At 35.8% G+C, this 26,129-nt stretch overlaps 1 protein-coding gene across 2 annotated transcripts; it reads right to left on the reverse strand.

The window, feature by feature from the left end:
- Nucleotides 1-1,547: 1,547 nt before the first annotated feature.
- Nucleotides 1,548-14,814, reverse strand: LOC147070310 (alkylglycerone-phosphate synthase-like). Of its 2 annotated transcripts, none has more exons than XM_085949381.1 (5): nucleotides 14,507-14,814; nucleotides 10,148-10,234; nucleotides 6,385-7,579; nucleotides 4,133-4,415; nucleotides 1,548-1,861 (listed from the first exon to the last, which is right to left on the reverse strand). In XM_085949381.1, exons 1-5 carry the CDS (start codon nucleotides 14,746-14,748, stop codon nucleotides 1,674-1,676), a joined length of 1,995 nt encoding a protein of 664 aa, XP_085805507.1. In that variant the 5' UTR covers nucleotides 14,749-14,814; the 3' UTR covers nucleotides 1,548-1,673. The 2 variants fall into 2 exon arrangements, with proteins under 2 accessions (XP_085805507.1, XP_085805508.1); XM_085949382.1 differs by having other exon boundaries at nucleotides 10,183-10,234; nucleotides 14,507-14,631.
- Nucleotides 14,815-26,129: the final 11,315 nt, after the last annotated feature.

The raw sequence follows: 26,129 nt of genomic DNA on the forward strand, positions 1-26,129 counted from the left end.
CGGAGGTCGGCCACCATCGAGGCGATCTTAGATTTGTCGTCTGCTACCCGGAACAGTTCGGTGGAGCTGCACTCGTACCAATCACGGAGGTTCTTAAGCCACGAAATGCGGCGTCGTCCTCTGCTACGCTTACCATTGATCTTTCCTTGAATGACAAGATGGGGAATACTGTACTTTTGTCCTCTCATAATGTGGCCGGGGTACTGTAATTTCCTGGTTTTGATACTACGTAAAACATTTTTTAACACTTCATTAATAAGTCATTTTTTATTGTTTAATAATATTATTATTTTTATTTATTTAAACTTCGAAGTCTGTACATTTATACGTTATCACAAGAATAAAACATTAATAATTATTATAAAAACAAAAAATGCATTTTATTCATAATCAGTAGATATTACATCTTAACACCAATCATGTGGCATTATAATATGTATATATTGCAGCTTACTTTCTCTCAGAAACACTTGGATATACGAAAACACTTTGATGTCTGGCTGAGCTATAAACAACACAAGATTAGGTGGTAATTGAAAATTTGACTTCTTAAATTTTCAATGAACCTTCGTCTTAGACCATCATAAAATTTAGCCTAACGACGTGTTGTTTACTGCCAAAAGTTGGTAAGTCTTGAAGTTATGTTATGAAGTAATTTTAATTTAAAAGTTTATCATGCCCTTTGAAATTAAATTTATTTGTGTTTTATGTGCACGTTTAATAGTATATCGTTGAATTTTAAGAATTATAAGAACATATTTATTATATTATAGACATATAATCCGTTGTTAATTCTAAATATCTCTAAATTATCGACTTACCATATATTATTATTACCATAAGATTATCTTCATTTTTGCTTCCACTTTGACATTTATGATCATTTATTACACCTAAGCGCATTAAGAATGCTACAAGATGGTAGTGATCAGCTCATCAGCGGTTATTTAAGGTATGGTTTAAAGGTATTTCATGAACCGTCGGCCCTTTTAACGTAAGTGTTTTTAATAGTCAAACACCTCATATTTTTTATAATGAAATAAAGTGGAAGGACGTGAATTATTACAAATCATTCTATATTACCTACCTGCGATTTACTTTCTATTTAAGTGTGTACTTTAATAAGATAGTATATAAAATAAAGCTGAATAAGCCTCCATTGAGGCTTCATGGCTTTAAACAAAAAAAAAAAAATATAAAATAAAGTTATCTCTATAATAAACTATACATTTTGTACATTCTATTGAATATACATAATTTGAAAACATCTCATGCATATACACACTAAAAAAAAACATTTTGTAGAAAAAAAAATTACGACACCCGACGGGACTTGAACCTGTATCTGCTGGATTCTCGCTAGTATGCTTTTCCAATTAAGCTACAGGCATCTTATTAAATTACGACTATTTAAACTAGTAGTTGTTACATGAAATGCTTATCGAATTGCGGTATAATGTTGGCTACCGGTTTTAGTACTTATATTAAATTAAGGTATGTATCAATAATTAATTCTTTAATTACTAAACGACGTCGTAGATCACTCTATTATTTATTATTTTATTAATCTAGCAGATACAGATTCAAGTCCTGTCGAGTGTCGTAATTTTGGTTGAATAAAACGAATAATTTATTACATTCTATTGACATTAATGTCAACAATCACAATATGTTCAAAGTTTACTCTCAAGTTTTATGTTTGGCTTATCAAAATCAGGCAGTAGGTTTCCTGCTCCGAAGACGTTATTTGGATCCAGGTGATGCTTAGCTGCCCGAAGAACATCCGCTCCAGTGCTTGATATGAAGTCTTCAAAGTATTTACTTCGACTTTTTCCAACTCCGTGATGGTGTGATATGGAGCCTGGAAATAAGAATAGCAGTAATATATATTATGCACCCTTATGTCCCTACAATATATATATTATACCTAATATCGATTTTGCTACCCTAAAGAATGTATGAATCGTTTTGGCGAAAATAAGTTAATATTTAACCACTAAAATCAAAACAAAAAAAAACCAAAAAAAAAACAAAGAATGTACGTGTTAGCATTATTTAAAAAATAATCAATGTGGTAAGAAGAGCAGGGCTTGAATAGAGCGGCGTGGACCGGAGCAAAGTTCCGGTTCCGTTTTGTGGAAAAATTTTATTCCGGTTCATGACTACTATAAATAAAATTAAATTCTTCGACTTTAGATCTTGGCTATGTTATTGCTGGATTAATTGGTTAAACAGTTGTAAATAACACATTTCTCACATAGCAGTGCCGTAACGAGAATTTATGCAGACCATGAACGGCGTATGAGCGGCAAATGAAGGAAGAAAACAGAACAATGTATAAAACATATTTTTATATTATGCCCGCGCAATTGGTAAATAAATATTCATGTCAGAAGTTCAAAAATTATTTCATTTGTTCATATAACAAAAAAATACATTGTTTTTAGAAAATTATTGAGCTTTCCGGTTCATCAAATTTTCCATTTGAATTAGAAAAATATTTAAATCATTAAAAAAACTACATTATTCCGAGTGAGCCCACTATAATATCATTAACTCGTGGACGTTGAGTTAAGTGTTAAGATCCGACATAAATAGTGCACATTAAAATTTGTCAGTCATACGTATTTGTTTTTATTGAACTAAGACTACAATTTACAGATGGAGTTGGATAAATCAAAAATCAATTAAACCCTGCCTAAACCAAACCATAATAGTTTTGGTATTCTTTGGGCGATCCCACAAAATTTTGCATACTTTTTCATTCATACTTATTCATTTTCGTTGAGTTTTAAAATTCAATAAGCCCTGCTTAAATCAAGCTATACCTAATATATTATTATTCTATCTATAAAATATCCAAAATTATGATTTATTGTCATAATTATAGATATTTTATAAATATAAGAGTATTTTTTGACTATTATATATTATGGCATAGTTTTCGCAGAGCTTAATTTTAAAAACTAACTAACACCATTTGTAAATATTGTAGTCCTAGGTCAATGTAAACAAATACCTACATATAACTGACAAAGTTTAGTATGCACTATTTATATCGGATCTTAATAGCCAACCTTCACACTTAGTCACTGATATTGAATCATATTTAGTCATCTAGTCATGTTGTGAAGTACGTAACACATAATTTATTTTTCCACACGAAAAAAAACGCGCTTGATTGAATTCGAATCACCGATTGTTCGGTTATCAGCCAAACGCACTACCTTTACTCCACAGTATGAGACTGCAATCGTGACGATTATACAGTCTAATATTATAGTTTTGAATTGTTCCATTGCCTAGGCAGCGAATTTATTATTGTCGGCCATTTGCAATTCCTTACGTAAACAAACGATTAAACGTCAGAGGTGTATAGAAATAAACCAACGGCGTTCCAATAAGTGGTCCTTTTTCTTGAGTGTGTAATTTAACAATAATTAAGAGCTAGTCAAAGAATCTAGTTTATCACAAGTTTAGTTTTTGTTTTGTTACGCCAAAGAAGTATAACTTCTATCGCGCGTACATAAGTACACACACCGATTTTTTTAAATCTTTCAATATTACACTACACAATATAATGATGCACAAATGGTTGGGAAGCTCTGCTCTTTAACATAATACGAACGATCACTGTATGAATATAAAAATAATGGAATTGGTTGTAGCTAAAATATGTATATATATATATATATATATATATGAGACACAATAATATTCTTCGTATTCGGAATTTGTACGTAAACAGTTCACCGCAGGACACTTGAGTGAAACATGAGTTCGTGTAACATTTAATCAAATGACGAGTTCTTCGTTGAAAATTTCACCGTGGAGGATATTTGTGCGTATGCTACAACATGTGGCGAATTTTATGAGATGTCTTTACTAGGTTAGGTTAGGTTAAGTTAAGTTAGGTTAGGTTAGGGTTAATCTAATTGGAACAGTACTATTTGCAAACTATCGCCGCATTTTGTAAGATACGTACAAATGTATTCCACGGTGAAATGTTCAACGAAGAACTCGTCATTTGATAAAATGTTATACGAACTCATGTTTCACGTACTACGGCGCACGAATAAGTATCCTGTGGTGAACTGTTTACGTACAACTTACATGTAATCAATATTCTTACCTCCCATAGCTAATATTTCTCGTCTTATTATTGAAGAAATACCAATGCTAAGCTCATGAGCATCCATATTATTCGGTTTGGGTATATTGTAGTATCCATACACACAGCAGCCCGAGTCATAGGACTGAGCAACCCTGAACATGATGATGGACTTCCATACTCCAAGAAGAAGAGATTCTTTCTGTATAACCATCCTTAATCGGCCTATCAATCTCTTTACTTTGTTCCACGGCACTGAAGTCTCAAACGTGTCGTAGACTATGTTGATTTCACAAATCATGTCCTATAATCAATTGAGTCGCTTAGAATCATAACTCACATATTCCAAAAATCAAGTTTTGAGATAATCGCTAAAAACCAACAGAGCACTATTTTTTGTAATTAGAAGAACAGTATTGAACTCCCTAGAATATTAATGAGTGAGAGAGTCGAATAACTTTTTTTTAAAAATATATATACCTAATACTCCTAACGTTGCAGACATACAGCATACTATGAGAAATAGAGCTCCCCGATTGGTTAGGAAGGCGTTGGTGACAAAACTCTATTCTTTGAAATATACGACATATTACACCAACAATGAACTTTGTCAACGATTTTCACATGGTTTAAATTGACTTTTATTACTCAACTATTTTTCGGTATATAGATTAATTCATTTAGAATCACTTGGCATATTTCACTAAAAAACGACAAAATTGCAATATGTGAGTTATGATTCTAAGCGACTCAATTTATAAAAAAATGTTCGGTAGTTATATAAAATTATTAAGTAAACCAAAAAAAATATTTCCTTAACAGATCTTTAATCAAAGCTAAGTATATTGAATATATTTTAAAGTAATGGTCAGTAAACTTTTCACACATATAAGCTATATGGCTATAAATATCAGCGGATCTATTCAATACACAATACTGCTGCCGCTACGGCAGCTATCTAGGGTAGGTTTGTATCGAATTATTAGCACTTATTGGAACAATTACGATGACCTAGAAGAAGAAGTCATGGCTGCGACCACGTAGGTAATTATTGACAGGTGCATACTATTGTAAGTTCAAATTCTTTAGGACGTCAGGATTGGTAACCATCTACGCGAGAGCAGACAAAAATATCTCAAGAATTATATTATTATGTACGCACGCTCACTTTTTTTTCATCTCATCTCACTACCCCGTCGCTTTTACGCGACGTGATGAAGTATTGAAATTACTACATGACTCAAAATGCACCGGATCACACCGGAGCGCCGTTCCGGTTCATGAAATTCCAAAAATTGTCGCCTCGTGGATAAATTAATTTGACCGTCTGAGCTAGATAGGCCATATAATCAAAAATCTAACACTTATTTTTATATAATAAACATAAAATTAGATAACTATGTTAATATTTTCGGAAAATTAGTTAGCGCTCCATTTCGTAAAATTTTCCATTTCGAGCGGTGAAATTACATTATTTTCGCGATGTTATATAAAATAAAAACTTCTACAAACACATTTTGAGATATTAAGACGAATGTATACTATATTAAACATACATAACTTGAAAACACCTCAGATATATACCCAATAGAAAAAATCATATTTGAAAAAAATACGAAGCTCGACGGGATATAACCATTGGTGTCGCGCCAATCTGTGCATTACCCAATATGCTAGGAGCCTTCTATATAATTACGACAATTTAAAGTAGTAGGTCATACATGAAATGCTTATCAAATTGCGTTATTATTGACTATCGATTTTTGTATATTAATAACTATTTCACTGTTGACTAGATAATGACTTTTTAGTTACCACTTTTAAAATGCACGTTAATTACATCGATCGGCCGCCTGGTCATTACACGCCAGGTGCGTCTTCAGCGTCCAAAGTGTTAAATCAAGGAATATTAATTACCTTAATTACTAACCGACGCCCGGCTCTCACCAAATATTTTATATAACGTCTACTAGAACTTGCTGACAATATTTAATGAACTACTTCTTTTATTCAATGAATAAATTCGCAAGATTTTGAGAATGTAATATACCATATTACTATGTACAGTATAGCCTATTATCTAAGTTGTACAGCCTTATAGTTTTGAATTACATCGAAACAAATGACAATAGAATTTTCTGATAATAGACAACATTTTCTGCTTAGCTGTCATTAAAATTATCAAAACGCCTATCAAAAGCCAAATATTTCGTAATAAATTATCAAACAGTTTTAATAACAAGTGGATATAGATAGATTGTTCTGTTACTTACACGTATATACGCTATGATATGTGTCATTAAGTATCCTTGTCGACCATTTGTGTTTCCAGCTGGTATTCCCTTGTACCTTGCTGCGACTTCATTGATTTGCTTCTCATGATTTAGTACATCGATTGCATTACCCTCATAGAGAAGCGTGGCCATACACATAAATTCTGGATTAAACTTATTAAAATGAGTAACAAAGAATATTTTAATTTTTTCCAAGGCTTCTTTAAAAGCTGATTTTTCTATTTGTAAAGCCATGCCAAATTGAAACTGTTCTTCGTCTAAAAGTCTTATACTGGCAGGTTGAATTTTATTAAATGCCACACATCTTAAGAAATTAATTCCGGTATCAAAATCTGGGAATATTATTGAAGCATATTTAACGGTTTCTGGTGCTGGTCTTATTTTGATAGTCGCTTCTGTGATAACTCCAAAATTTCCTTCCGATCCAAGAATTAAATGATTCAAATCTGGTCCACATGAAACTCTAGGAGCAAAAGATTTCTTATTCAAAACACCTCTAGGTGTAATAAGTTTTGCTTGAACAAAAAGATCTTCAATGTTACCGTATTGATTTTGTTTCATACCGCTCGCTCTGGTTGATATCCATCCTCCAAGAGTAGAAAACTCTATCGAATCTGGATCGTGGCCGGTTGTATATCCCATTTTACCAAGTTCTCTTTCAAGATCTTGTCCAATGATTCCTGATTCACAAGTTACTGTCAAGTTTTCTGGACTAAGTGACAAGATTTCGTTCATTTGTCCCATGTCCAAAGATAAGATTGATCGCGTTTCTTTGGTTGGACATAGCAAACTGTTATTGACTGAGGTTCCTCCACCGAATGGAATAATGATAAAGTTCATCTTATTTGCTAACTGAACAATTTTTTCAACTTCTTCGTGGCAAGTTGGCCATGCAACTGCATCTGGTATTCGTTCAATGGAGTTATTCCTTAAAGCCATTATCGGTAAGCCCTGACCACATGATCTTATAAGACGATCAATTCCTTTGGTAGAAATTGTGATTCCTAAATCTACCAGAGCTTCAATTTCTTCACTTTTCATTTGAGATACTGTAAATTCATTTTCTTTAGGAATTTCTAAGACTTCTGAGTTAATATCACCGTGAACGACTATGCCCAGCTTTTTTTCAATATATTTCATCGCATGTGGAAGTTTATTTCCACTTATTATGTACCTAAAACAAAAATAAGTTATATATTATATTATATCAAGATAACAATGTGTAGTTAGGTAATATTTAAATAGCATTTAAATGGTATGACAATATTGTTAGTATAACACAAAAAGATTAAGTTGTATCAAGATTAATAGTTATTAGAGAATGCAAAATTATCGCAAAACCAGTAAATCGGTAAAAACAATTTAGTAAAGCATTATTATAGCATATTATCAAGGTATTCAAACTCACGTAAAATAACACATTTTAATTTATCGGTAATGAACTTTAATCATGTTATATTAATACTATCGAATTTGAATTTAAATTCTAATGGATTCAACTCGGGTCGAAAAAAACGACTCAGATGGAATAGTACAAAATTTAAATCCATTATAATTTAATCATTTTAATCGGTAAATCGGTTTACCGAAAACCGGTAATTCATGCTCTACGAACAATCATTAAAATATAATGTTGTTTTATTTCAAGTTGCATTCTTACCTATCTATTTACACTGTTTTTTGTTTTTTTTTTTTATTATATTATGATAATGCTGTATTTTTATCATATTATAAAACTGGTGATCCGGAATTTGGATAGTCGTTTATATAGAGTATTTAGAGAATCTCGACTAACTACATTCTGTCCTACAGAGTTTTAACGTCATTAGTTTTTCGGTTTGGTTATTAAGCTTTGTTTAGCTAATCTGGTTTACACAGCGAATTGTGTTTATAAAAGTCGTCTATTAAAAATGAATCAGTAATTATTTTGCTTATGGTGACTTCGCTTGGTAGGACATGGGCCGGAATACACAAGCGAGCACGACCTTCAATACGCTGAACACGTCCTCTGGGACTGCCCGCTGCTGGGATTCGACCCGACCAAGTGGAGCTGTTTGCCAGGGTCCGTCCACACACGGGCCCAATTGGCTACGCCAATTTGATATCAACCAAGGCCAACTTAATTTTCTGCGCCATATATAGCAGTGCTTCTCAAACTTTTTATAGCTCGGCCAGAAAAAAAATCCAAGGCTCCACCCTCCCAAAAAAATCTGTAGTGACCAACAGTGCTTTATTTACCATTAATTATTATTATAATATGTTCATTTTTATCATGACTTTCCAGATTATGGTGGATCTATTCCTTCTGGTGTCGCCAAAAGTTCCCTACAGAAAAGCAAATCGTCATGAATTTGGAAATCATACTGATATCTTACAAAAACCATCAACTGTGCGTAGTTTGTAAGATTCATCTAGTTGTATTGCAAAGAGTTTAATGCGAGATACATAATATTAATCATGTTTTTATGATTTTTTTCTTCAAATACTGAAATATTTCGCGGCTCCCTGGCAGGAGGTCCAGGGCCCCCTAGTTTGAGAATTAATGATATATAGGATGCAATAATTTCGATCCCTCATTAGATTCATAACTTTCAATTCCCGACTCCCATGTTTCGCGCAGAGTTTCAGTACACGAATACAGAGGACACTATTCATGATGGCAGAGCAAGTCAAGATTCTGTTATTATTTTATAAACTCTTTTTTTAAGCACTAAGGTGCATGGTTGCTACGCCAGTCCCGTGCAGCTTCGTTTCAGAACAAGGAAGCGTGGCATTAAAATCTTTTCATTCTGACACGTTTATAGCGTTATGGAAGGCACACATCGTGGCTACATCATCAAATCATGCACTACTTGTTCATATCAAGATTATCAGGCACCATTAGCGAGAGGTACAAGACTAGTCAATGCGCTCTCCAAAGACGTATACATCTTCGGTGACGTGCTATGTATTTTGTATTCGAATTTTTATTTTTATGTATACAATTTAATGTTTTTTGTTTTCAAAATTTAATTTTTCTGTATAAAATTGTACTTAAGTATGTTTATTATTATTTTTTTTCCGACCATGTCCGATCCTAATAGGATCATATGGGCCTGCACAGAGTAGAGGTTTGTATTGACAGATTTGTTTTTTACGAGAAATGGATGTCAGCCACTTGCTCAACCTATTAGGTCCGTACCCTGACTAACACACAAATTGAAAAACAATATGTGTACTTGCCAGACCCAGCATTCGAACCTGGGACCCACGGCGTTATAGTCCAACGCTTAAGCCGCGCGGCCGCCGTGGGCGTCAAATTTATATATTATTATTATAAATTATATTCTCTTCTTCTCTCTTGTAAGGGTAATATTTATTATAATGTAAATCTCATGTTGTGAATGTCTTGAATTTAGATTTGTTATGTTTACAATGTTTTGTTTTCTTAAATAAATAAATAAAATAAGGCAATTACAGATAGAGTAGATTTACATCAGTGTATACGATGCTAAACTTTACAGTTTATTCCATCTAACTCATGTATTTGTCACTAAATGCTTTCTGTTGCATTAAAATGCTGGATTTGTTTAAGCCTTGCTACGTAAGAAATGTTTAATTGAATGCATATAAAATCATTTCATTAAAAAAGAGTGTATTGAATAAACACACTGATGTGTACGAGGATATATTATTATTTATTACCTTAATTAATAATACCTTCAAAGCAATATTATTGTATTATTAAATACCAGTGAAATACCTATTTCCAGTAAAAGCAGCAATTCCATTTCTTACCACGAACCCCGAGTCCTTGTATCCCCATCCATACCATTTGAACACTAAATGTCTGAAACAAATTAAATTGACTTAAAATAATGAGGTAACCAATTCAAGGTGAAGTGAAGTGCTACTGTATTATAAATTCTAGGGAAATCTAGTGACGAAATTATAAAACATGAATTTCAGTCAAATTTACATTTTAAAGAAAGAGTATTGCTGGACATTACGTCTAAATCACATACCATTTAAAACACTTAAGTGCATCATGTAGCATATATTATACTACATATTGTATTTTAATTCTGTACTTTTAGTGACATCTATTTTTTCAGAAGTTAGTTCTATTAGTCCATGACTAATGATATTTTTTTTATAATAAATTTTAAAAACTAACATGGTACTGGACTCGAATTATGTTAGTTTCAATTTGACATGTGTGAAATTCGGATTTTAGACGTTTTTGTCAGAATAAATCATTGTTATTTTTGGGGCCCGGATTTATATGCTAGTGCATGTTTTGTTAGGGTGTATGCACAGCTATGAGAGTTGCACAGAAATCTGTTTTGAAAGACACAGAATCCAAAAATAAAATATTATTGTGCATATAAATGCATATTTGAGACATTAGTGCATATTTCATAAATAAATACATATTATAGAGCTTTTGAATTTATAATTTTAGTATGTATGTATATGTATTATTTTATCGAAATATAACTAAGTTAGGAAGTTCTGTGAATTTATCAGAAAAAGTGAAGTCAACTCGGGCACTTTTATTTAAAGTTTACCCAATCACCTCTGTGGACGTGAAGAGGTCGTTTTCCGCATATAAACAAAATACTGACAGATACCTACCTATGCGAAAATATTTAAAGCCAGAGCATAATATTGAAAAAAAAAATTGTAGGTATTTTTTTTTCGGGCAAAAAACAGAAAATAGTATTTAGGAATAGTTAAGTGTGTCGTTTTTGTTTTTTAAGTTATGTTTGGTTTACATTGCATTTATTATTCAATTATTTGTACTTGTGAAAAAGCTATTTTGAAAATTGTAATTGATTAACTTTATATTCATTTTTGTGTTTTTTTGTTCTGCTATCGTATTATGTTGAAAAATTATTAACTACTTGTTGGATTTTTTGTTAGTAATAATGGGTAAAGTGGATATTTTCAATTTTTCTCACAAAAAATGTCAATTTTTAACTGCATATTTCTTCGGTTTTAGTGCATATTTTATTGATTTTAAATGCATACGTGCATGCATATAATCATGTTTTTTGTTGCATATAAATCCGCCCCCTAGTTATTTTCCTTATTATAATACTTACTAATTTCACCAAAACAAAATTTTTACAATTATCATAATATGGTACCCACTTTCATATTCTAAATGTATATGTTTAAGACCTGTAATGCACAGTGTTATCATATAATATGAAACGACTGTGTTTTTTTAATTTTATTAAAATGATGCTGGAATGTTTTTTTTTAAATTATCTTTCCCATTGTTAAAATACCTATAGGAATGACAACATAATATGTATCATAATTAAAATAAAAAAAAAATCATGCATTCAAGGAGCATTCAGTAAATTTATCAGCTAACGTTTTCTTTATCGAAGTTGATATTTTTGATTTATATGTACTATATTATATATGATTTATATATATATATATTACGTAAATATACGTACGTATATTTACGTAATTTTACCCGAAAAATACAGAAATTACTAACATACCATGTGAAAATACATTTATAAATCGCGTGTAATAAAAAATATATAAAATTTAATTAATAATTCACTATATATCCAGCTGGGATCGACCATTAGTGGAAAAAGGGGATGTGAAACAGATCAAAAAGGTGCACACATATTACAATAAATGTGGTGATACGTATTACAGTTATATGGAGGGATCACAGAATTTCCACGAAAATTATTCTTGTTCTAACATTAGTGTTTATATTTATATTTTTGTACAGTATCGAGTCATGGATCCTAAGCGCAAGCGAGTGGAAGACAATAAAGTTATTGCCTTCGAAATGTGGTGTTGGCGCCGAATGCTTTGTATTTCTTGAATAGATCACAGGACGAACCAGACAAGACAATGATTTGAGTTTCTCCATCTCCACCCGCCATGTATATGCAACCGCAGTTTATGCACGGCCGCCTTCCATGACGCTATAAACGTGTCAGAATGAAAAGATTTTAGTGCCACACTTCCTTGTCTCAAAGCGATGCTGCACTGTAGTCATGTAGCAACCATGCACCTTAGTGCTTAAAGAAAGAGTTTTAGAAAATAAAAAGAATCTTGACTTGCTCTGCCGTCATTTATCTTTAATGACATGACATGTCCTCTGTACCCGTGTACTGAAACTCTGCCGACACAGAGGAGTCAGGATTTGAAAGTGATGAATCTAAGGAGGGATCGGAATTATTCCGTCCTCCAATATGACGCAGCAAATTTTTTGAATGCCTCAAAGTTGGCCTTGGTTGAGACAAGACAATATTATGTTTGAGACATTTTCTGCAGTTTTTTGGACATAAAATTCGACGTGGACAGGATAACTTGGAGAAACTGATGGTAGCTTTTAGATAATACGAAACAGAGAATGAGTGACGGCGCGCTCGAGCGACTAAATGAAGGAGCAGCGTTCACTCTGCCATGAGATAAGCAAAGGATCAAGAGGGGTGTTGAGTATTGGTAGTTCGGAAGGTGACTGAATTTCAGGATGGTCACAATTCAAGGCTACGAGGGATTTACCAAGGGGAATAAGAGTATATTTAAATATACACACGGCTGCGAGTCAAGTTTATCCATCGTTATCAAGCATGATCAATTTGGGAAATATAATTTCATGCATCTGGAATCACTACTCAAACGTGTACAAAAATATAAGTTTTATGCTGCCAAAACACAAATATATTGACTAAAACTAACAAAAGTTACATAATATTACAACAAAATCCCTCCAATATACTTTTAAAATTGTCGCGATATTATTTTCAAAAAGAAAACATTCGTGCCAAATAGATATATTCAATAATTCTATGATCCAACGTTGATAGTGCATCCAACAAACGTTAAATTTACTAGTTAATACTAGTTAAATACACATTTTGTAAAAATTAATAGTTCTATCTATACATATTTATAAAGGTCAACATAACAAATGTAGGTAAATTGCAAAAAAAAATAGTATTTAAAATAGATTTTAACAGTTATATTTATTGATAGGTACCTAATTATTTTTTTTCTATAATAAGTTTTGACGAATACCGATATTAATACTGGTATTCAATAAGAAATACCGGTATACATAATTTATTCATTCAGTATTGCAATACCTAGTGCCATACAATCTTCTTAGGATCGGACAAGGTTTAAAAAAAAGAAATCTATATAATATAATTCATAACCTATCAACATTATTTGTGGTCTGAGGGAATACGATAAAAGATTAATTTTAAATGAAACTAAGAAACGGTTATTTTGATTTAATTTTGTTACTTAAAAAAAAGGTAATTGAGACGTTAATACACTTTTTATTAAAAAAATCTTATGTAGGTAACTATCACTATAGTCAGGGGCGGCTCTACCTTAAGGGTTCATAGGGACCATCTCCACACCCGATATTTTTATCATTGTCATAATATTCCTACTTAATTACATGAACTATTTAATTTATTTTATCCATCTAAATTTGTCGCAATTTTACATAGGTTGATATTTATTATTATTATACAAATAAATAGATCAATGATTGCAAATACTTCTGTTATAACATAACATTATGATGATTACGATGCATTAAAATAATTAAATAAATTAAATACGCCCTATTTCACAGTGACACGTGTGTACAAATTAAGAAAGTTATAGCGTCTATTTTCCGCTGACCGAAGTCACTCAGTCCCATCCAAATCTCGTCCTAAAAAGGACTTTTAATGCATTAGCGTTAGTATGCGCATACTGGGGAGCGAATCAAATAACACCAAGGTGAGTAAAAACGCTCGCTGTATGTGTTGTACAAAACTGATAATGTTAAGTCTATAACAATTATTATTACTTATTAATTGAGTTGATAATTTTAAGCACGCTTTTTAGATGTGATTAAGTACCTAACGACTAATCATACTATTTATTTTGAAAAAATACTCATTTCCTCACTAGTAAAATCGTATTATTATAAGTAGCTCGGTACGTAATGTATGGTATGAGAAAGTATGTAGATATTATGTATATTTAATAATTAATGGCAGAACCCCACCACCTAGAAAGTCGTCGAGCCGCCACATAATATAGTAATGAATAAGTTTGAATTTGAAAAATTTACCTTTCAATCGGTATAGAACTATTAACTTTTATAGACGATAGAGTTCTTGATTGTTTTCTGGGATATTTAGAGTTAATTGATTTCTGATTCCCTGGATAAAATCGTGGCTCCATTTTAAATAAATTTGAAATTACTTTGAATTTATAATTTGAATCACTTGTAAACACACCATTAACCGGCAAAGACACTAATTTAACTGTAGTATTTTTATAATTTATTAAGTAATATTTTCTAACAATCATACTATATAAAGCATGACGTTATGTTTGAATATCTCAAAGAAGACTGACTAAATTCCATAGATTTGTAAAAATATAACTGTTGTAATTGAGTACTATTGAAGAATACATTTTATAGATATTTTTATTATCTAATTTATATTTTTTTAATATGATGTACCCATTCATAAGTGTCTGCGTTTTCCTTATAAAAAGTGACGTTGCCACCTAACCGCAGAATTATGCAATGCATTGGGACTCAGTTGGACAGAAGACCATAAATCTAAGTCCGATAGTAGTTGTTAATAATTTATCTATTTTATAGTACTATGCCGTTCACAAAAATAGTTGTTTTGGACGCAAAATCTCACTACATCCGTGGGAGAAAAAAAAATGAAAGAATAGATAAAAAAGCTTTTAAGATGGACTTTTTTAAAACAATAAGGACTATGTGATATCTTGGCATAATTTTAGCATCAAGTGCATATTTGTATCATTCGTTAAAAAATAAAAAAATAAAATATTCCATGTTAATATCGTAAAAAGTGCACGTGTACAACATTTATCTCACAGGGTCGAGAGCTTTTTTTTAACTGGGAAATTTAAACAAAAATCGTTCAGTATCAAAATCGTAGGCTTTTTTTATCAGCTTTCATTATGACTATTTTTTCAATTTTTAATTTGTTATTTTTGCCTACTTAACAATTTAAAATCAGATCGATGATTTCTTGACAAATGAGAGTTCTCGAAATTTTGGAAAAAATAATTACTCAAGGACAGTGGCGAAGGGTGACTTTTGGAAAGAGGTAGGCTGTGGAGTAACCACACTTGTCAGATATATTTACGGGGAATAAGGAGACAACTCTATATTACTACTGATGAATAGGTAGATACACTAAATCGATGAAATTTCAAAAGCTCAATTAGTTTGATATAATTAGTTTATAAATAAGCAATTCGATTGAATTATGTATTTTCCTAAACATTCATAAACGTAACATACGTCCAAAATATATAAGCTATCATCTTTGAAAATATCCGTTGTTGTGTATAATATGTTCCATAACAATTTATAATTTAACCCGTAAAACTAGACATTTTGAAATACTTCTATATTTAAAACACAGACTTAGGTATAAATAACTGATAAATAAAAATCGCGAGATAAATTATTTTATATTTTTAACAACAATCAATATTTATATGTGATTGAATCCCATAGAAATTATTTTTTAAATTATCTTCTTACTAATAATTATTTTGAATAAATGTGCGGATGTAAGCGCTTACTAAACCACCTATGATTTCGGAATAAAAAGCCAGACAGTGACTGGCGTCAGTGGCATCACGTGACTAAAACGCATACAAACCACATCTTAAATTCCCATCGAATATTTCATAATATAGTTGAATTCAGACGGCGCTAGTTTTGGTTATACACCTTACTAAATTACGTATTTTTGGCGTGTGACATGTAACACATAATTATTTTTTTCACACGAAAAAAAACGCACTTGATTGGATTCGAGCCACCGATTGTTCGGTTATCAGCCGAACGCACTACCTTTACGCCACAGTATGATACTTCAATCGTGACGATTATACAGTATAATAATATAGTTTAGAATTGTTCCGTTGCCTAGCCAGCGAATTTATTATTGTCGGCCAGTGCAAATCCTAACATAAACAAACTATTAAACGCCAGAGTGACAGTTGGTACTTTAAAAATAAAAACAACGAGAAACCATCATATAATTTAGTAATATAAGTTAAAGTGTATAGAAATAAACCAACGTCGTTCCAATAAGCAGTCCTTTTTCTTGAGTGTGTAATTTAACAAGATAATTATGAGCTATCCAAAGAATCTAGTTTATCACAAGTTTTTTTTTTGTTTTGTTACGCCAAAGAAGTATAACTTCTAACGCGCGTACATAAGTACACACAACGATTTTTTTTATATTTTATATTTTTTCTTGGGTCTCCTTAATTTGGTCAATGATCTCAGCGAGCGATAACATTTTAAACATCTTGATGTCCAGTCCAGTCCAGACAGGAAAATACATCCTGAACATAACAGCTGAAGTTCAGAAGACCTTGCTCTATTACCACGTGGTCTAGAAGTCATTGACGTATATTTGAAGAGAAATGACAACGTTAAGATTGTAATTTGGTGTAGTTTAAAGTAATACTGTCGGAAAATTATCGAGCGCTCCGGTTCGTAATATTTTCTATTTCGAACGCTGGAACTCGGAATACCCTCGGTACGCTAGTGCCTTACGCATCGGACTACGAGGTTACATTGATATTCTTCACTTGATACTTTAATTAAAAAAATATATTTTCTTTTGTATAAAATTAACATTGCAGTATAAATAAGTATTATTTATTTATTGATTTAAGAATACAAAACATTCTGGACATAACAAATCTAAATTGAAGAAGTACACAACATGATATTTACATTATAAGTCAAATATTACCCTCAGAAGAGAGAAGATAGAAAAAAATATAATAACAATAATAATAATAATAATATTAACAAAAAAAAAAAAAATCAAAACAGACTTCTAGTTACAATAATGTCACCTACGAACAAAGATTGTCTCTATTCAAGACATCCATAGCCCAACTAAATGTAGAATCAACAATAATGATAATATGGTATATGCAATATAATAATATAAGAGCTTTGGTGTCACGTTGTGGATATACCTAAAATCCAAAATAGGTAAATGGCGAATAAGTAGAAGAAGATGCTACTTACTTACTTAGGGTATGTGCTTATTCATTTGGGCCACCTAGACGGTTTTTAGCGTCTATCCCCTTTATATGAAGTATCTATCTGGAGTGAAGCGTGATTGGAGTGAGAGGACCTGGTTTCGGCGGCTTCGCGTCCGACCGAGACCAGGTTTAGGATCTGGGTGAAGGAATCTCTAGTAAGTATATTTAAAAAGTGTTTCTTCTGAGCAAACAACAACAAGGACCGCCGCCGTCACAGGCCCCCAACATCTCCCCACCCCACATCTCGCTTCTGTCCGGTTTTGCAGAGTTCAGCGTTCAGCCCGTGGGGTCTGGCGTTCGTCCAGTCCGAATCCAGTGCCGGGGTCATCTTCTTCCGCACCAGCCGGTGCTCCCACGAAGACTGAGAGAAGGCCAAAAAGCAAGACCGGCATCCATAATCGCATCTTTATCGTGTGTTACTTCGGGTCTTAGCCCGTTTGCTCATCAAAATTTGAGCCGCAGAGGGGGGAAAAACTCCGGAGGTGAGCAAGCCCACAACCGGCCAAAAACCCCTCCGCTGTGGTTTTAATCTGTAGGGAGAGAAAATAATATAAGGAAAAAGGATATTTATTTAGGGGAGGGGGGATTTATTAGAAGTACCCTCCTGGGTCGTCTGGACATCTTGGGTGGTGGTCGGTCTAGGTTGAGTGGCAAGGGATCTGTAATCATATAGAGAAGTACAAGAAGTAAAGAATAAACAGAAAGAGAAGTATATAAGGAAAAAGGATATTTTTATTAGTGGAGGGGGGAATTAATAGAAGTACCCTCCTGGGTCATCCGGACATCCTGGGTGTTGATCGGTCTAGGTTGAGTGTCAATGGATCTGTAATCATATGGAAAAGTACAAGAAAAAAAGAGTATACAAAAGAGAAGAATATAGGAAAAAAGGATATTTATTTAGGGGAGGGGGGCATTAGTAGAAGTACCCTTCTTGGTCGGTCAAATTGATAGTGAGCGTGTATGTCGTAATGTAATAGGTCTTTAATTGTCGTGTTGGGATGGTTGTTGATGGAGCTGTAGAATTGCTTCGTGAGCTTGAGGATGTGGGTTTGGAGGGTTTCCAAGTTAAGATCGCTGTGGAGTGTGGTGTTCCTGACGAACCAGGGAGCATTGGTGATTGCTCTGAGAGTTTTGTTCTGTACGATTTGTAGTCTGTTGATGAATTTTAAGCCGGCAAATGCCCAGACGGGGCACGCGTAGGTCATAATGGGGCGAATGATAGCTGTGTATAATAGCAACTTGCTGCGATAGGCAAGTTTGCTCCTATGTCCTATCATGGGTTTGAGCTTAGCTAAGACTATGTCGGCTTGGCGTCTTTTATCGCTAATGTGTTTTGAAAAGTTGAGTGCTGTGTCTAGCGTTAGACCAAGATATTTGACCGTATTGGTCCAAGGGATTTTAGTTTTGTGCATTATCAGGTGTGGAAATTTGCGCTTACGTTTAGAAGGTGGTTTCTTCCTTAAGTTGCGCCTGAAGCAAATGGCGTTACTCTTGTCTGCGTTTATCTTTATGCGCCATTTGTCGCACCAGGCGGAAACCTGGTCGGCCGCCCTTTGGACTAGTTCTGTAGCTCTGTCTTGATTCATCGATCGGGAGAGGATTGCTGTATCGTCTACATATTGTGCTATTATGCATGAAGCTAATGGGGTGTCTGATGGGATCGGAATGTCTCTTGTATAGAGGTTATACAGAGACGGAGCAAGAACGGAGCCTTGTGGGACTCCGGCGCTTGCGGGTCTGATTGAGGATCTTTCTCCGAACAGTTTGACTGCGAAGTGTCTGTCGGTGATGAACGAGTGCAGGATTTGAATAATTGGCTGATCGATTTCGGCCTCTGAGAGTTTAACAATGAGGCCTTCGATCCAAACTTTATCGAAGGCCTTAGCAATATCTAAGAACAAGCCAACTGTAGATTTATGGTGATTGAAACCGTCTGTTATGTATTCTGTTACGCGCAGCAGTTGATGGTTCGTGGCGTGACCGGCTCTGAACCCATGCTGAACGTCTGGTATGAGTTTCTTCTCATGGATAATGATTTGAAGTCTGGCATTTATGAGTCTTTCTAAGAGTTTGCTCATCGTAGGGAGGAGGCTGATTGGCCGGTGACTTTCGGGGAGAGTGTGATTCTTGCCCGGTTTTGGCAGGAGGATGATGTCAGCAAGTTTCCAGACATCTGGAAAGTATTGCAGCTCTAGACAGGCATTGAAGATCCCTGTTAAGGCAAGGATGCCTTTTTCTGGTAAATTCTTGAGGGAGAGGTTGCTCACTCCGTCGTTGCCTGGCGCTGAACGATTTTTAAGTCGTGAGATTAAATATTCAACTTCCTGAGTGGAGGTTGGCGTGATCGGAGGTGGTGGAGGATCTATTCTATCATGTATGATTGCGCTGGCCCTGTCTTCAATTGATTTTAGGTGTCTTCTGGTGGACCTTTTAGATGTGTCTAATTCGTTGGGTCTAAATTGATTTTGGAGGCTGTCCGCAAATACCTCGAGTTTTTCTCCAGTCGTGAAGACCATTTTATTATGGGCTTTCAGAGGAGTGATAGGACATTTCTTTATCCTCAAGGCTTTAGAGAGTTTCCAGAAAGGGTCACTGCCCTTAAGTAACTCTGTGAGTTTGGAGTTCCAGGTCTCACTAGCTTGTGTGGCGTTTAGATTGCGGACCTCTTTCCTTAGTTTCTTAAACTTGAGGAAAGAGGGCTGGTCCCCCAGGATTTGGGAGATTTTCCTGGCGCGGTTTCTCGCCGTGATTTTAAGTCTGGTGGATTTAGGCATATCCATTCTGTGGGTATCAGTCTCTGCAGTACTGTTATCGCACCGGACTCCAGATACCATCGAATCGCCGCTATCATCGCCAGCCTGAGGATTCTAGCAGACATCTACCTGCCGCTGAACAGTCTTTTTAAAGATAATCGCCAACAGCCGAATAACCTAGAATCTTCGCCCGGGCCTTCATAGTGGAGAATCGACCCGTCAAACGTGTCCAGACCTGAATTGCGCCTCTCTCGCCAACCCGCCCAACCCATCACATATACCTACCTACCTACCTACCTCCCAGTGAAGTGCTTAGCCGCGAGCCACTGCTTTCGTGTGCTCCAAAGTGTTGTGTTTCGAGTGTATCCGTGGAGTGCAACGCTGTCAGTTCCGGGCAGTTCTGTGTTTTTGTCGTGTGCGATCCGAGTATACCTTCATCTCACCAGAGTTGTCGCTGTCCCGGATCGCATTAATCGACGGCGGCCCCGTTCAGCTCGGTCTAGCCAGTAACAGTGCCCCAGGGAGACCACCGGATCACCGCGCCTCAGGAGCCGAGGCTACAGCTAAGCTATCTCTCACTCTGTTTATCCTATTCATTTAAATTTCACTCTTGTCCGTACATTTTTACTATAAATTCATCAACTCGCATAGAATAAATTAAATACCTATAAACTTTAAATTCTTTCATAGTTACAAAAAACACAGAGGCTTCACCTACCTGCTTTTGTAACAATAGATTCGCTCGGTCCGTCTGACCCTTTTTACGCCGCGTACCCGCATACCGATAAAATTCCGATAACCTCAGCTCGCCGACGAGACCCTTTCTCAGCCCCTTTTCCAGCCCCTAAACTAATACCTAAAACTTCCATCATACCTACCAAACAACCCATCCAACCCTCCCCCCCCACCTACCCCGACCCCCCTACCCACCGCACAACAACATTGCGCAATATTTTCAAATTAATTTTCGCGCCCTTTAATAATATTTGTTTCCTACTTATTGCACAAACTTGGATTGCGCAATACTAACCCTCCCCCCTACCTACCGCGCATTAACATTGCGCAATACTTTTAAATTTTTAAATTAACTTTCGCGCCAAACATTAATCTTAACCCCTGCAATATTGCACAAATTGAATTGCGCAATATCAATATCAACCCTCCCCCCTTACCTACTCCGACCCCCCTACCTACCACGCATTAACATTGCGCAATAACATTAAACTCATTTTTCGCGCCGTCTATCAACAATTTTACCTACTACAACATTGCACAAATTTGGATTGCGCAATTTAAATTAATTTTTTAATTTTTAATTTTAAAAAAAAATTTTGTATTTTTTTTTTTTTCTCTTTAATTCCTTTAATTTTTATTATTTTTAATTTCTATTTTTATTTATTTTATTTTTACAATATTGCACAGAGTAGATTGCGCAATAATAAATAAATAATAACTTATAACTTCTAACCCTCTATCTATAATTCTCAACCACTAAATTCTATCTCTCGCATCTATTTAAAATGGCTCCCGCCAAAAAGAAAAACCAAAATTCAACAACCCAACCCTCGTTGATCACTCAACTACTGGCCTTCCTTGTGAATGTTCAAGTTCCACCGGCCGAAGCAGAGCTCATGGACCAACTACAAACTTTCATTAAACAACGCGCACCCGCTGACGTTTCCACTTCTCCCCCAGGTACACCGACTACAGAACGCCAGACCAGGAGCACCTCCCGGAATAAACAACCCGCCCCCCCCCAGCTCCCTGACTCCCAATGTACCATCACCCCAGATGAAATCCACAACTTGGACTCAGAAGAGGAGGACAGCTTTATTAACTCCTCCAATTCCACAACCTCCCCCCTCATGAAGGAAATCCGCAAAAACATAAGCAAACAGACTCCCAAAGGATTGGAAACAATCATTGAGGACGAAGCAACTTCCCCGCTCAACCACTCCACCCCCATACCTCTCGGAAAAAAAGCGCGTAAAAGAATGGAACACAACGAAATCAGGCGAAACGCCTCGAGCTCCTCAACCAGCTCGCCCTCGCCCCAAGGCCCCAATAACCAAGTGACTCCCCCCACGAAGAAGACCACAACTGATCCACCACCTATCTCACCATCACTTCCTTCCAGCGCTTCATCAAGCACAAATTCAAGCCCAAAAACCCCGTCCCAACCACGATCTTGTCTGCACCTGTCAACAAGACGATCAAAATCCCGCCCATTGTCCTCCATGACAAAGCCACCTACCGGAAATTTCAAACATACATGTTCCGCATAGGCAAGCCAATAGCCGATGCTGTTGACACCCAAAAAGGAATCAAAGTCACCCTCCCGTCAATGGATACCTACAGAAAATCCCAAGACCACCTCCAATCAGAAAAGATCTCGTACAACACGTACGATCTCCAGACTCAAAAACCCTACAAAATCGTCCTCAGAGGGTTGGATCCAAAATTCACCGAGGAAGAGATCCTAGAGGAACTTACGCAAGTCCTCGACTACCCAGTCCTCAAAGTCCAGAGGATGAACAAAGGACCAAATAGGACCCCCATGCCCCTGGTCTTATTAGATGTCGAGAAGACAGAGCGTGGAAAGGAAGTTTACAACCTAACCGCGATCTGGCAGCTCCGCATCCAGGCCAAGCCACTGAGACGAAAAACCTCCGCCGGGCAATGCCATAAATGCCAAGGATACAACCACTCAGCCATGAATTGCTTCGCCCCCCCCAGATGCGTTAAATGCGGAGAACAACACATCTCATCCTCCTGCGCACACACGAGGGAGATGGGCCCCGCGACATGTGCAAACTGCCAAGGACCGCATCCTGCGAACTTCAAGGGTTGCCCAAGACGACCCGGCAATCAAGGATTTGCCAGACGCCTGCCCCCGCAACCACTGATGAGCCTGCCAGTCCAACGCCCAAACACCTGGGCCACGACAGCGGCCTCTCAGATGAACAGCGCCCCCCGAACCCAGGACATCCCATCCACCACCACCAAAGCCCCCGCAGCCCACCCATCCACTTCCACCTCCACCTTTATCACCCTCCCACAGGATCATCCACAGGTACAACATATATTGATGCTGTCCCAAAGGATGAAGGCCCTGTCGGAGCAAGTCAACTCCTCGCTAGAGCTAATCTGCCCAACCCTCTATGGCCGGTAAAATAAAACCAACATCACTTCAGACCGCGATCTGGAATACTCGAGGTTCACTCCTCAAAGACAAACACGAAGTCCGACACTTCCTGCGTGAGCACGACATTGACATACTTCTTGTCAATGAAACATGGCTCAAACCCTCGCACCATATTAATATACCGAACTACACTATCCACAGAACCGACAGACTCACTAAAGGTGGCGGAACAGCCATCATCGTAAAATCACATATCGAGCACTGTTCAATACACTCTCAGCCACCCGCGCGCGTCACACGTCCGGCTATAGAATCTACTTCGATATTAGTAACCACTAAGAATTACGGCTTAGTTAAATTCACAGCTATCTACTGTCCTCCGAAACAGAAACCCACCAGGTCAGATTTTGATAACTTATTGGACACCAACAATACTCCCACAGTCATTGCCGGAGACTTCAACGCCAAGCATTCCGCTTGGAACAACCGTAAGTCAACGGCTCGTGGAGTAGTGTTATACGATTTCATTCAAGAAGAAGATGCAAGATTGGTTGTCCCTTTCATACCAACCCCCACCCTGCGGCAGGACAAGACCCCACTTTTTACTTTGGCTCTGCATTTAACACTTGCTTTTGATGACGGCCGGTTCGGACGCCGGTCACTTAAATTCTCAGTATTGCTTTAGCTTCATTTGAACTTTCATTACTATTTGTAAAATCAATGATTTCAAATGGACCAGCAGATGAGTACCTTTATTTTTGAATTATAATATTCTTGTAAAACTATACATGTTCGCAAAACAATGATCACGAGTCTCTTAAATTTTATGTCTCTGTCTTCTTACTTGTTTTAATAAATTCAATATGTCTTCTAGTTTATAATAAACAATTGTTGCCTCTAAATTATAGTGTTTTCTTTAATTCCACAGTATACCATTATACACACATATAAGTACTTAGCGCCCCAAATACTAATTTTATCATTCACTTACAAGTCTTGTTTATTCACATCTTTTACTTACTACTAAAATTCCTTTTTTATTATATTCTATGGATACGAGTTTCACTGATTGTCAGCAAGATCTCACGCCCTGAACAATTTAATTATCATATTTTATTCTTTACTTTTTACTTCTTAATCATGCTCTACTCTTCACTTTCAACTTCTCAATTTTTTTTATTCACATCTCTTTCCACCTTTTTTACTATTACATTGGACACGAAGTAGTTGTTACTCCACTTCCCGCTTATCCGAAAATTATCTTTGTTACCTTTATATCTAACGTGAGCTCTCGCATAACTTTGTAGTTTTTTGAAATTTTCTTGTTATTTAAATTAAGTCATCAATATTATTGTATTCACACCAAAAATTTTATTTTTATGAAAAAAAGCATACGAAATTTTAGGTACATATTCCCACTATTTTTCGATGTAGTTCATATTATGATCGATGCACTTGGTGAGCCGTGGCACTAGGTCATTGATTTCCTTATCGTAGAACTAGTAAGCTTCAGGTGAAAAAAAAGATGGAATATCCAGGTCGGGGTTGTGAGCAGGATAACGGAAGACATCCCATTTGAATGAGTCCAGAAGGTTTAAAACGACCTAAGTGCTTTTCATACAATTTTGTTTGTGAGCTTCCGTCAGAATTTTGGGCAGCCAACGAGCACACCTTTGCATACCCCAATGTCCTCCTCAAAATCGTTTTTATGGTAGACTTACTGACGTTAGGGATCAACATTGCGAGCTCAAAGACTATCAGACGGCGATCTTCACGAACTTTATCATTGATTTTCTTTAACAAAGCGTCACTAATTGAAGACCTCCTTCCTCTACCCTCCTCTTTATGAACACTCGTTCTACCACTCGAAAACTCAGTACACCACTTCTTGACATTACGCTGGTTCATCACATTACCATAATTGGATGTGAGACGACGATGGATTTCAACAGGGTGGGCTCCCTCCTGGTTGAGAAACCGAACGATTAAACGCACCTCGCAGGTGGCGGGATTCGACAGCGGAGCGTCTATCTCAAACGGACGCGAAGGTCCTCCTGAAGTAGCTATCGAGCCGGCTCACCACTCGTTCTGGAGAGGGAAGTCTACGCTACACGCCAGTAAATGCCACGCCACAAAAATCAATATAGGTCTTTAATTCTTGGACAACCCTCGTACTTATATAATATAATATCAAAAGGTTTAGTGCAATGTTGATGGCAATGCACGCCGTAAACCCAAAAAGAGTTTTGAAAAATTGAGTTTTTCGAGAAAAGCGAAAATCTGTTTCATATACGACATACGTTATGACGTTACATTTTTTCGGAGAGTATTTTCACTTTTAAAACATTTTTATATTCTAAAGTTTGCGAGATTGGGTTGTAGTTAACTAAAAGAGTACAGAAGAATTTACCTATCCGTAACGTTAAGAGCATACATACACTTATTAAGTGAAACGGCAAATAATTTTCAACAGTGGGTGGAACGAAATTTCGCTGCGGTGAAAAAAAAGGGTGACTGCCGCCCAAGTGACAGACCAAAATAGCCGCCCCCCCAAATACAAAATATTTTTCAATGGAATAATGAAAATAAACAAAATGAAATAGTCAAAATATTCATATTATAACAAAAAAAATTACATGTTATACCTTTTCAAGTATATAGCAATCTGAATAAAGAGACTTGAAACGATCGAAATGTCGCGATGGAGTACGGAAGCACAATTAGTA

The sequence above is a fragment of the Rhyacophila brunnea genome, unplaced genomic scaffold, assembly GCF_057557595.1.
Source record: "Rhyacophila brunnea isolate RB1 unplaced genomic scaffold, BYU_Rbru_1.0 scaffold_22, whole genome shotgun sequence".
Taxonomy (NCBI): Eukaryota; Metazoa; Arthropoda; class Insecta; order Trichoptera; family Rhyacophilidae; genus Rhyacophila; species Rhyacophila brunnea.